Source organism: Cimex lectularius, unplaced genomic scaffold (genome assembly GCF_000648675.2).
Source record: "Cimex lectularius strain Harlan isolate CLEC.00 unplaced genomic scaffold, Clec_2.1 scaffold283, whole genome shotgun sequence".
Classification (NCBI taxonomy): domain Eukaryota; kingdom Metazoa; phylum Arthropoda; class Insecta; order Hemiptera; family Cimicidae; genus Cimex; species Cimex lectularius.
The window spans coordinates 349,159-362,203 of NW_019394189.1; the positions used below are offsets into that span (position 1 = coordinate 349,159).

Here is a 13,045-nt window from a genome sequence, read left to right on the forward strand (position 1 = left end):
ATGTTAAATAAACGTGAAACTTTAATTAATATATAAAAATATATACAAATCAAGTTATATTACATGTGAGTGGAATTTTTTGCCTGTCAGTGTTTAATCATGCTAGTTCTAAGCGATGTTAAAATAGATATAATAGTACATATTTGAGTGAAACATTCTGACACTTTCCATCTTTCAAGTAAATAAAAAAAAAAGATAAAACAAGGAAAAAACTATTTCAAAATTTCAATAAATTATTAGTTATTTATATCATTTAATATTTTATGTATTACAATCACAAGAGAAATGATCAATAATCCACATCTACTCCCTGTAATGTGTTAAAAAAATAATGGACCGGCTATGGGTCACACTATTGGTCTACACTCGCTAGTTTTTGACGTTACTCAAACGCGTTTTGCTTTGCACTATCTTTAGTGATGTAGAAAGAAAGTTAAGAAGGTGATAAACCAGACAGGACCAAGCAGCGGCGACATCAGACCAAAATATTTCTAAAAGACCAAATCTTTATATTTTCTGTTCAAAACTGTAAAACCGATTTTCAACCAGTGCACATTAATTTTTAATGATATATCTCTTTAAAATACCTAAACTTGTCGCTTTATAAGATAGACTTTTATTTTTCAACGGATGAATTATTGAAAACTGTATCTCACTGTGAAACCTGAATTCGAAATGATGTAACTCATCAAACTCCGGCGTGATAGGGCATAACTGAATTCTAAACAAGCCCCTGGTTCTTTCATTATTCTTCTTTCCTCAAGTCTGGCAGGGGTGCTCTCATAGCCGTGTTGAATATCAAACAACGAGCCGAGCTGAAGCCATATTTACCAACTTGATGAAGGAGTTTAATTAACATTTATTCAAAGGTATCAAACTTGAACACACACACACATAGTTGGGATTAAACAACTGGCTCACATATACAAAAAAGCCTTAGACAATTATTTAATTAATCATCAATAGATCCGCTTGAAAAATATTGCGCCTTGGGTTCTCGAAGTGGATCAATAGCAATTGAATAAATTAAAAAAACTTTATAATCAATATGATAAATTTAACTTGGATAACAAATAAAAATAGAATAACCACTTTTGGTTGCTGGTGGCGGTGAACGGAATCGCAGACTCCCCCGCAGATCAAGACAAGTTATACGTCGACGACCTTTTATCCTTTCTTGTAAGGATTTGGCAAAGATGGTGGGATGGAGGGGTGATGCAATCGGTAATCAACGGTGTGACAGTTAGGGCCAAGGAAGCCGGCTTTACCTTATTCTCGACAAAGACAGTGTGCTTCATTTTGCAGATTGAGGAGGGCTCATAACTAACCCCAATTCTGCTTGGGGGACGCGCCGGCATGTTTTTCGGCCTCTTATTCGGTGAAAAGTTAAGGTGGTAGTCACATATTTACCTCCACCGTGATGCGTCCTAGATCGGTGTTCATCATTTTTCCCGTTTATAAAATACGGACGGGTCTAGAACCGGCGAGGTTTTGGCTTGCGGAGTCTCGTCCACTTCATGGCACCGCAGAATGTACTCGGCGAAGTTGTATGCGATTTGGCAAGAGCTCGGGGCTATTCGAGACGAAGGCGGCTCTGCCGATCGTGACAGTTTCTCGGTGGACCCTCTCGTCGAGCTCTTGTTAGATGGATATGCTGAGTTGGAGTGCATCGGAAAAACGGTGGTAATCGTCTGAGTACTCGGAACATTGGGCCGGAGGGTAACGAACATGTAGACAGTCTCGCCTTCCAGACAGAACAACCGCAATCCGGACCGTTGACTTTATACGAGTAATAAAGAATGTAATAAAATTATAGAATATCTTGAGTGTCAAGAGCACGAATGAGCGATAACCCACTGAAACGCCTGAAACGGATCATGCTCACCCATTTGACGATAGACCATATCCGATTGACACACGGACATTTGCTTTTAAGACAAACCCAACATAGGTGTCCCACTTGCTAGAAAGCATGCTCAGTAGTGTTTCACATTTGGTCGTGGAGTACCACGAGGGGCAGTATAAAGACAGTCCTTGGTAATGAAAATGGTTGTTGGGTCCCCCGTTTAGATATTTAAGGGAAACTGGGATATATCTGTAAATATCGTATATAATTATTGTGTACATTATGTATGTATATGTATATATAATTGTTTTTTTTTTGTGTGAATAAGTAAGTGAGAGGACCGATGGCGGAATATCGAGTACTCTAACGTGAATGAAGTTTAACTTTTGGTTCTCCTAGTTCCAAAGTTGCCGAGGAAACTTCAAGTTATACTTAAACAGATTCAGCATATCGACCTCTGCAGTATGCGGAAGGTGCGACACCAACTACAACAAATCGGGGACCGCGGTAGCCGAGTGGTTAGCATGAGAGACTCTCACGCCGCGGTCGTGGGTTCGATTCCCACCGTCGCCTCTGGCCCTTTTTTCCCGATAACCCCCAATTTGAACACACAAGAATTCGTACTATGGCTAATATGCAAGATCATAAGGGAAAAAAAAACTACAACAATGCAATCCAGCACACATGGCTGTAGCAGTTTTAAAAGAAGTTGAGATTAGGATATGGATTTACGACAAAGAAAAAAAATTAGCAAAATATTTAACGTAGTTAATGAAACATTTGCGTGATTAATGTATTTCGCAAAATTAAATCTGAATTTAATTCAAGAAACTAAAGAAATAAATATCTCAAAATTTTGCGTTTATACGAAAGAAACTATTTTAAGTTGATTCTGACATTAATAATAAACCATTTTTAAACTATCTTTGTTAATTTTTTGCTAATTATTTTTTCATTTATTAAAGTTCAGTTATCTTTTTCTCTCTACACTGTGGCAAAGGTAAAATATATCTTCAGTGCTTGATCTTAATTCAGCTAGTAAAATTTTTTTTTTTATTCAACAGGCTCAAGGCTTTGTCGAAAATAATTCACGGTGAACTCCAGAGATCGCGGACAGGTTCACTTTCAAGGAGATGTGTCCAGGAATTTCGGACATAACGCGTTAAAAAACGAACGGCTAAACGATACGTTTCTCTGAAAAGAAAAGAGAGGAGGAAAACTGTATACAATGATGTTTGGCATTTATGGGGATAAGGGTATAAACCTCGAATACCACTTCTAAGGGCCGGTTTACCAAAAAAAGAAAGGTCGCACCGTGCACTTCGCGGGATTATAGCGGAAAAAGCGTCTTCTGTTTTCCAAGGAAAATCCTATCAAGTACTGTTGCCTTTCTTGACCAGATAAATGCACATATGGCGTATAAAAAGGACTGTATATGTGAATAGAAATGTAGCCATTTTCCTTTTCCATAAAGCTTTATACTACCACAACCGCAATTTCCGCCGGGCACAGCTTTTATATTACTACTGTTTCTGTCATTTTTTTAAACTTATTTTGGTCATGGAAAAAGCATGCAAACACTGTCATGAACGTTTATTCAGGTTTCCTGACCTTTCAGAAATTGAATTGTACCTCTATGTAGTCATAGTAATTTTGGATCACCCGGTATATAATATATTAAATATATTAGGCTTATATATTCGTGAGAGATCCGGGCCGATATTGAATTAAATAGGAATTCAGACGGAGAAACTAAGGAATTAGACGACCCGGTTATTAACAGCCGGCTCATAGTATATGCAATACCTCATTCCCTAACTGTCACGCTGGTTTAGCATGCTAATTCTAAGTAATAACAAGGAAGCTTATTCCTTGTGATCACTTTTCTTCACGGTAAATTTACAAAAAAGACGTGTTTTTTAAATTTAAACCTATTTTTATTTTTATCAAGAAAAAAAAGAAAATTTGAAAAATATTATTCAACAAGACGTGAGTCTTCGTGGCTGTGATCCTATTAAGATTCCTTATGAAATTTCTCAAAGTTTCTAGCCGTGATGAAAGCGGGAATTAGACCCTCGAGTGTGGGTGTGGACTTATCCTTTCTCGACGGATTTGTTATTTTGTTCCAAAGTTGTGAGAGGTGTATTTAAATGCAGAGTCCTTTGATTGTTTATTTCGCTTTTCATCTTGGTAATCACCAATCGGGCGAAATTCCTTGAATTTGAAATTTAATTAAGAATATATTCAATTTTACTACCAATTTATTGCGCCATTTCTTTTTAGGTTCATTGCAGAAAATTATAATGCAGTTTATATTACTATGTATAACATATTGTATGAATATATTCATATTTTTTGTGTTAGTAATTGGATATCTTACAAATGAAATGTTTTATAGGTGGTTCGTTAAATTTGAAAAAACTTAACAACTTCTACTACAGCGTTTGGCCCTATTAAAAATAAAAGAAGGACATAAATAAATAGTTTGAAGAAGCGAGGCAGGGCTTTGAGCAGGATGATCTTCCGTTGTTATCCCACCAATCTGTATAGTTTTTAACCAGAAAAGCTCAAATCAAGTGATGAATATTATATAAAATATATATACAAAAAAAATGTTTTTTTGAGAAATTTTGGTTCAAAAAGAGACTAGTCGCCCAAGCAATGCATATATTTACAAAAATGCAGGTTTGTCAATGCAATTTTTTTCCTCATTAAAACCAATTTGACGAATCGCAATCGCAAGCAATAATACAGATTTCTTCATCAGTACTTAGGACTTATTCCAATGCTTCACAAGAGTCGCTTTTCTGCCAGAAACTTATAATCTGCCGACAAGTTTCCAGAAACCATAGTTCTAGTAACAGCGGGCTCCATTGTTCTCGAAACATCTCTATCGAGAGATCATGCCTGGATCTAACTTTATTTCATTTAAAAAAAATTGTTTAAACTATTTTAAAACAGCATGTGGCATATAATTTTCACTCTTTTCAACGCTTATTTCCCAAGTGGAATTGTGCTTTTAATAATTATTTTTATATTTTGTTATTTAAATCACGTATTTCAATAATTTTATCAAAAGACGAAATATAGTCTAGAAAAATATTTCTTTAAATGAAGTAAAAAGATACACATTTTTGAAGCACCCTTGTAATTTAGATAAATAGCTTAGGTTCTTTCTACAATTGTTACCATTGTCAACCCAAGTGCGATTATGTTTGTTGTGAAAAGGAATTTATTTAACCTAAAGCCGCAGAAGAAAGTGATTAATGCTTTTGTTGCCTTGAAAACACGTTGTTACAATTACATAAATAAAACAGGTTTTTTTTGCTTTTACCATTTATATTAGATGATCATTTGTAATTAAACGAAAAAATATAATAGAAAGTAAGAATAAATGAATAACATTAGCAATAAAGAATAAATGGGGTTTGGTCAGCATAAAAATATATATAATTGATTTCTAAAAACGAATGAATAAAAACAATATAAACAATATGTATGTTGTTTATAGGTTAAACAACAAATCACGATAGCTCATGTGGTCAGAGCAGCGGCGTATTGAGCCGAAGGTCCGGGGGTTCGAATCCCGTTAGTGATCCAAATTTTTTCATCTTAATCAAGACTTTAGATAAAAAGTATAATTAATTAAAAATGTGTTCATATACATTTTAATAGATAAAAAGTGCCAACCAACCACTTTTTTAAGACTGACAAGTTTTATTAACAGAAACCATCCAGATTCGGCGGATCAGATATGATAAGTTAAATTTTGATGTTTATTACCAACAAATAATTATTGATTTTATATTTTCTGTGTTAATAACACTTATTAACAAGAATGTTTAATTTCTTTTGCTTACATTTGAGATCACCAATATAGGCCGAAAAATATTAGAAATGTATCTGAGCGTTCTTGCCCATCGGCCCTAGAAAAAACAAAGATGATAATAGTTTTTCTTTACCCCGAAAACCCCCGAATATATTAAATATAATTATATATAAATATTCAATACAATATAAATATTTTCAATTTTTTGACTTCCGACGCTTCCGAATTTTTGGAAAATAACAAAAATAGTTTAGAGGTCTTAATTGACCAATTTAAATATTTCGATTAATAATACTTTTTATCTAAAGTCTTGGTTGAGATGAAAAAGTTAGTGTCACGTGCGAGATTCGAACCCACCATCTTCGGCTCAATGCGTCGCTGCTCTAACTACTTGAGTCGATAAACTTCGAAATCACGATAGCTCAAGTGGTCAGAGCAGCGGCGTATTGAGCCGAAGGTCCGGGGGTCCGAATCCCGCTCGTGACCCAAATTTTGTCATCTCAACCAAGACCTCAGATAAAAAGTATAATTAATTGAAATAGTGATAACACTTAAACGACACTGCGGATCTACAGGAAACATTTCAAAGGTGTGCAACTATATAACAGAAACTTAATGTCACATACCTGGCCTTCATAAATAAACAGAATAAGGGTTATAAAATAAAACGTTTGATGAATTTTTCTTGATGTTATCTAATTATTCTTTCTTATGATGAAATAAAATCAAAACTTGTAGACTGATACTAAAAGAAGAGAATGCCGTTGAATGTGCATAACACCCAGAGGTGTTATGAATTTTTAAGTGGAACATATAGGTAAAAAAAAGTTTTTGAATCCCTGCCTTGAAAGTTTTATTTATTAAATTTTTTTAAGTCTTTGTATATAAGTGCTTTTAAGGCTGCTTAAAGCAAGTAGGAATCGTGTTTTTCAAAACCAATTTTTTGCATACTTTACTGGGATCGTCTTTTCTTGTCTGTAACTTTTATACATCTAATCTCATTAAAAGTTATTCGGCAAATTATTTCCTTATCTTAGGTTACAAAAATTGAATTATTATATATATAATCAGTCGATATAATAACCTTGTACCTTGTATTCCCTAAAAATATCATATCTGTAGCATCCTGTTTTTAGTTACAAAGTATGTTACATGTATTTCGACTTAAAAATTTATAACTTTACAAATCTAAAATATTTTGTTATCTATGAATAATGGAAAAATAAAATAAAAATAAAAACTATAGATAAAATAAAATAAATATAATACAGATCTGAACATTGTAAGATTTGGTAAAAAGTTTTAAAAGGATGTTTGTGTTTTTATTATTTACGAATTAACACCAAAAACCACATAATTGATACATACGGTGTTTAATTTATAATTTATAGAAGATATGTAGTTTCGTGCACTTTATTTATATATTATATTTTGTTTGCCTTTTTGGCGATATTACACGAGTAGAAACAAGAAGAAATAAGGTTAGAATATTTGCAGGTATAAACGTAAGTAAAGTTAAAAATGTAAAGGTAAACCAATCAATTAAATTAAAAAAAATGATTATAATTACCTGATAAAGCGGAAGGCAAATATCTGCAATCCACTTGAACTGCAGTTTCGGCAGCTCATGTGCCCGTTCCCTGTCCATCAGTGGGGTCGGCTGGAGGTTTAGCTCTGCTCTTTCTTTGTCACCTTGCGAGATGAATTCAGCAGCGATGAGAGATGCGGCCGCCTGTTGAACAGACCACGGTTTGCAGGACGCACCGAGGTCCGACGCCGTCATCAGCATTGACCGCAGGAGCTCCCGGTGTTCTTCCAAACCCCACGAGTATTCTCTTGACTCGACGAGCTTGAAGAATTTTAACCTGTTCCTGTTATGTAATGAAAACCAATTACTTACTTTATACCAACCATTCTTAGTTTACTTATACTTTTTTTATTACGTAGGGAGGAAAATAAGTAAAACGGTTTTACATTTTTGGATGTTTCTTGAGAAATGAGTAAATAAAGCACCCCAACCAGAAAGTAAAGAGAAGGGATTGAGAAAAAGAAACGTAGGAGTAGATAGATATATAAATAGATAGATAGATAGGTAGATAGATAGATAGATAGATAGATAGATATAGAGAGAGTGAGAGANGAGAGAGAGAGAGAGAGAGAGAGAGAGAGAGAGAGAGAGAGAGAGAGAAAGTTTTCGCAAAATATTACATAATAAACGTATTTTTTCACTAAGACGCTTTTTCTATATAAAGCTACTACTACTTTCACTATTTTAAACTACTAATATGGATTCAGCAGTCAATCTTACTGGAAATACGTCGAGAGATCAGTCGCCAGTATACTGTTTTTCAATACGTTCATGACGATCGAGTAATGCTCAGCAGATAGATTCTTAAATATATTTAAATTCTGAAAGAAAACCCTGTTTATATTCTTTGATTTTAAACTTATTTTTTAAAAATATAGGTTTATATACCTCACTGCTTAGAATCATGACAGCATGATTGAAATGATGATGTTCCATCGTATTCGCAGTTCCGTAAAGTAGCACTAACGCCGATCCAGCTCTAAACAGTTACAATTTTTTTTTATAAAGTAGAATTTCCACGAACATCCTAAATGTATGGAAACATTTCAAAATAGTAATGTTGCAGAAATTACTATAAATTTTATGTTGATGTTTCGTAATCTTTCAAAATGATTTGAAATTACGCAATCAAAAGAGAGCTAAAACTTTCACGTAATTACAAAATACTGTGTACACAGGAGTTACGTACATAATTAATTAGTAATTAGCTAATTGGTACATATTTTTAGCGTTAAAGTAGCTTAGGAGGATCACGTAAATAGAAGTGTTGGCGTGTGAAAAATAATTTGAAACATGGCACAACATTACAGTGTTTTATAAAGGTTTTGAAATAATCCTTAAGCAGCTTATAAAAGGAAAACTTACTTTTGTTGATACGCATTATTTGTACCTCGGTGGTCCAAATCATGGCACAGACATCCGACGAACATTCCTAGCACCTCTAAATCACTAAAAGTCCCTTTCATTTCACAGCCCTAAAACACGGTTTTGTTAACATAGGTTTTTATAGACATATTAATTTTTTTTAACTATTTACCATAAGTATTGCAAACATGACTTGTGCGACGTTGAAAGCATGTTTCCAATTGTGGTATGGAACGTCCCTGTAATTCCGTTTGACGGTCAGCAAAAACCTGTACAACGTCTGAAAAAGCATCAAAATTAATTTCTCAGATGTCATGAGATTAAACTACAACTTACCTCCCTGTCTATGTTGAACTTTTTGACGAGTCCCAGCTCGATAAACATGCTAACCGAGGCCAGGAGCATTTCGTTATCCGACAGGGAGAAGTCGTCGAAAGAGAGCGAGTAGAGGTTAAGTTCATCGGCTGCAGGTACAGGTAGTTCCTGTTGTTAAGTTAATTATTCAGTATTCAAAAATGAGAAAAAATACATCTAAAATTAGGTAGATGAGAACACAAACAAGGTCATTTCTTGGACTTCAAATACTTCGTTTTAACAGTCAAATGATTATGAAATTGATCGTTGTGCTTATTTTAAACATTTACCCTTTTATAACTTTGTAAAATGTAAGTCCTGGGTGGTTTAAGAATGTCAAATAATTGTTATATTGTAAACACTTTGCAGTAAATAATAACTTGCAAATAAGAGTAAGTAGAGAATGAAGACAAACCAACAGAGAAAACACGAAAGTTTATTCCACTTGCACCAATTTTAAAACAATTTTTTTTGTTACCTTACTTTGTCAATACCACATCCTTTCAGCGCAATCTCAAGAAAAATATTTCAAGTTTATTTAGATTCCTATCAATGTGTTTTCAAACGAGGAAAACTTACTATTTTCCAAGGCAAAATCTCAAGATAAATATTTCTAGTTTATTTAGATTCCTATCAATGTGTTTTCAAACGAGGAAAACTTACTTTTTCCAGGGCAAAATTTCAAGATAAATATTTCACGCTTATTTAGATTCCTACCAATATGTTTTGAAACGAGGAAAACTTACTATTTTCCAAGGCAAAATTTCAAGATAAATATTTCACGCTTATTTGCATTACTAAATTATTTTGACGTGAGGAAAACCATCGCTATTTTCTGTCAAATTAACTCCTTTTAATTTGAAATTAACACTTTTTTTGTATCAAATTAACCATTTCTAATTTCAAATTAACTTTTTCTACCTTCAAAGAGTTAGTTACTTTTTCCAATTACACCCTTTTAATTTAAGTTAATCCTTTTTAATTTCAAATTAATCCTTTTCTTAAACATAAAAACGAATCGTCTTTTAATTTGAGATTTTTAAATATAAATTAATTGGGCTCTTAAGGACTCAAATTTCTCACATATCTCAATTTCTGATAAGAATTCTTGGTTTTTGCATAGTGTATTTTATATTGATTGAAAATTTTTAATGTAGGGTTGAGATGCAAAATTAGTGTCACTAACGAGACACTAACGGGGGACCAAAGCTCAAGTGGTTAGGTCGTGTGTTCGAATCCCGCTCTTGACAGTAGCTTATTCCCTCACCGAGACCTTAGATTTAAACTATAGTTAATTAAAATGTTAAATTTAAATAAAAAATATAATTTAAAGTAAAAAAAGCGTTCATTTGGTAAGAGGAAAAAGGGTAATTTGACTGAAAATATTTATATATACATAGGATATTATTTTCAAGAGGAGGCAGCACAATATATTGATTGATTAATTAACAAAATTGGTAAAGAGAAAAAGATACTGCATGTTTTATATGTTCAGCATATAATCATAAAGACACCTATGACTAATGGATAAGTATTAAAACGACGGCAGTCGGTTGGTTTATGCAATCGTATAAACTTTGTTAGTGAAAAAACCTTATCCCTCTAAAATTGTAAGGATTATCCAAGACTTACAAAACAAAGTTTTAAGGCAGTTTTCAGACACGTGCAGTTTCAAACAAGTTTTGAGGTTTGAGAGTATGTAATAATGTATGATTAAAGTGTTTAAGCATTGAGGGACAAAACTGACTCTTACAATCTGGGTTAATGATTTGTAAATTTTTGTCGAAATTCAATATTACTACAAAATCTTTTTTTTAACGAATTCATCATTCATCATTTATTAGTCATTCCTTTCTTAAAAACTAAATGAAGTGAATAAAGAAAACGTTAAATATCCTTTTTAACTTTCTTTTTAGAAAGATAGTTCCTACCCACAGGAAGTTTTTTTATATAATTCATTATTTGATATGGTTTTTGGCATTTACGTTAGAGCAAATAGAGTTGAACAGTTCTTAATATTTAATTTAGCGAGAAAGAATTTTGGGGTTAGATTTAATTTCAAACATTGGGAATTGAACCTGATTGATTTGTTGATTTTTGAGCATCAAAGTCTTAATTTATAATAAAGATTTAAAAGCTTTTGTTTAGTGGCAGATTTTTTTAAATAAGTGGAGGTAGTGTTAATAATTGTGTTATACTCCATTACTGCTTTGTCTAGCAAATTAATTACTTACTGTGAGTAGGAACTATCTTTTTAAAAAGATTGAACAACACACTCACTTCACCATTCATCATTTATATTTTTTAAACTTGTTTCTACATCAGTAGTTCAACTAAATTTGGTTTTTTAGAGATAGACCTACCATAAAGAAAGGAAACAGATCATTTTTTCTACTATTGTAGAAAAATGTTCAAAATAGACTATAAACAGATAAGGAAGAAGAAAAGACCTAAAGGGTTTTTTCAATAAAATTCAGTACATCGCTATAGAGCATTAAATTAAAACACAGTCAAATCCAAGACTGTGGGTTAAGATGGTTTGTAATTATGAAATTAAATTATAAACCTTGGAAAAGCAAAACAGAAGAAACGTGAAATTATAACAAGTTTCGTGGCAGAACACAACATTTGTCTGGAAAAGGTTGACATTGAGCAATGATTATATTATGCAGATATAAAAAAAACCTATAAAAACCTTGCTAATCAGCCCGACGGAATGAAATATTTTGGAAAGTACTGAAAATATATTTTTTAGGCTTTGTTAGAAAACATTTTCATTTGCTTTCTTTTGATTAAAATACGTTTATTTGGACGCTTCAAAAATTTATGCCCAAAATTTTGAAAATATTTTTGAAAAAAAAATCCTAATGATAAAAATAATAAAAATACACTAAAACATTATATTCCTAAATTAAAAAAAAATCGTTTAACCTAACTGTGATTTTAAAAAACAATAGGTAAACTTCTTCCATCCTGGCCAAGAGACTTGTTGGCAAGTAATAGTTTCTTTATTTAAATATTACTTACCAATGATACAAAATTTTTATATAAATAAACTTAAATTACAGATGAAAAATGTCATATTTTTAAATTAAAATTTAGATAATAAAAATTATAAATTTAACAAAATAAAAGGTAAGCTTTTTAATAAAATGTTGTAAAATATTAATAATCTTGTTATACTTATGTATTTTAAAAATATAGAAGCTGATGATACGTGTTTTAAAAATCACCTTTATAAAAATAATACATTGGTCTTAAAAGTAGGAATGATCTTTGAAATCTACAGTTCACAATTTACATAAATGAAGATGTGATAATATTAGTAAAAAACAGTCTACACTTTAATTTTTTTTGAGTGTGTTTAGTATTGAAAAATGTTTCCTATTCAGCATGCTAATGAATAGATAGAATTTAAAGGAAACCAAGCTCTTTCTTTTCAGAAAAAAGCCGAAAAGTCTGTGCAAGTAACTTTATGACTCTACCGAGATAGTGACTGCCTGTTCATGACAGCCAGACTAACGCTGTAAGGATTATATGCTAATACAAGGCTGGTTTAAGCCAATAATCATTTCTTGAAACCTGACAAAACAATCATTATAAACAGTTACTGTCAAAAGTTGTGCATTTATTAAAAAGGGGAAAATTGTTGTTCTTATTAAAAGCGAATGTCAGACAGTCTGTGTAATTGGTTTTAACAATTTAGCTTCCTTTTCTTTCATGCTAAATTTGTTTTCCTTTAATCCTGAAACTTCAGCTTTTCGGCGTTGATGAAAATTCATTTATGATCAGAAAAAAAAAGAGTTGGCATTATGTAAACAGTATCGTTTTAGTCATGGTAATACTATAACATGAGGGGTGATAACAATACGCCAGCTTATCGATTGTAACGATCAATTAATATCAAAAGTTGGTTTACGTTTTAGTAATCAAATTTAAGTAGAAAATGCGGTAGGTTTAATGGGCTTTTAATGTGCCATGCAGTTTTAAAAATGTTTTAATGCATTTACGTCGAGGATGTAATTATAATTAACTTCTTTATTGTTTTTTGAAGAAAGGGAGG

The 13,045-nt window shown here is 32.2% G+C and overlaps 1 protein-coding gene across 2 annotated transcripts in view; it reads right to left on the minus strand.

Annotated features, from left to right (window-relative positions):
- The window catches only part of LOC106669121 (dual 3',5'-cyclic-AMP and -GMP phosphodiesterase 11A-like), a 203,154-nt gene that overhangs the window by 2,276 nt on the left and 187,833 nt on the right, over positions 1 to 13,045 (minus strand). For both annotated transcript variants that reach the window (XM_014398401.1, XM_014398402.2), the window contains 6 exons: positions 8,965 to 9,111; positions 8,801 to 8,908; positions 8,629 to 8,738; positions 8,152 to 8,242; positions 7,984 to 8,084; positions 7,246 to 7,546 (listed from right to left, as the gene is read on the minus strand). In XM_014398401.1, the coding sequence (XP_014253887.1) occupies positions 7,246 to 7,546; positions 7,984 to 8,084; positions 8,152 to 8,242; positions 8,629 to 8,738; positions 8,801 to 8,908; positions 8,965 to 9,111 (858 nt within the window). The remainder of the gene's footprint in view (positions 1 to 7,245; positions 7,547 to 7,983; positions 8,085 to 8,151; positions 8,243 to 8,628; positions 8,739 to 8,800; positions 8,909 to 8,964; positions 9,112 to 13,045) is intronic.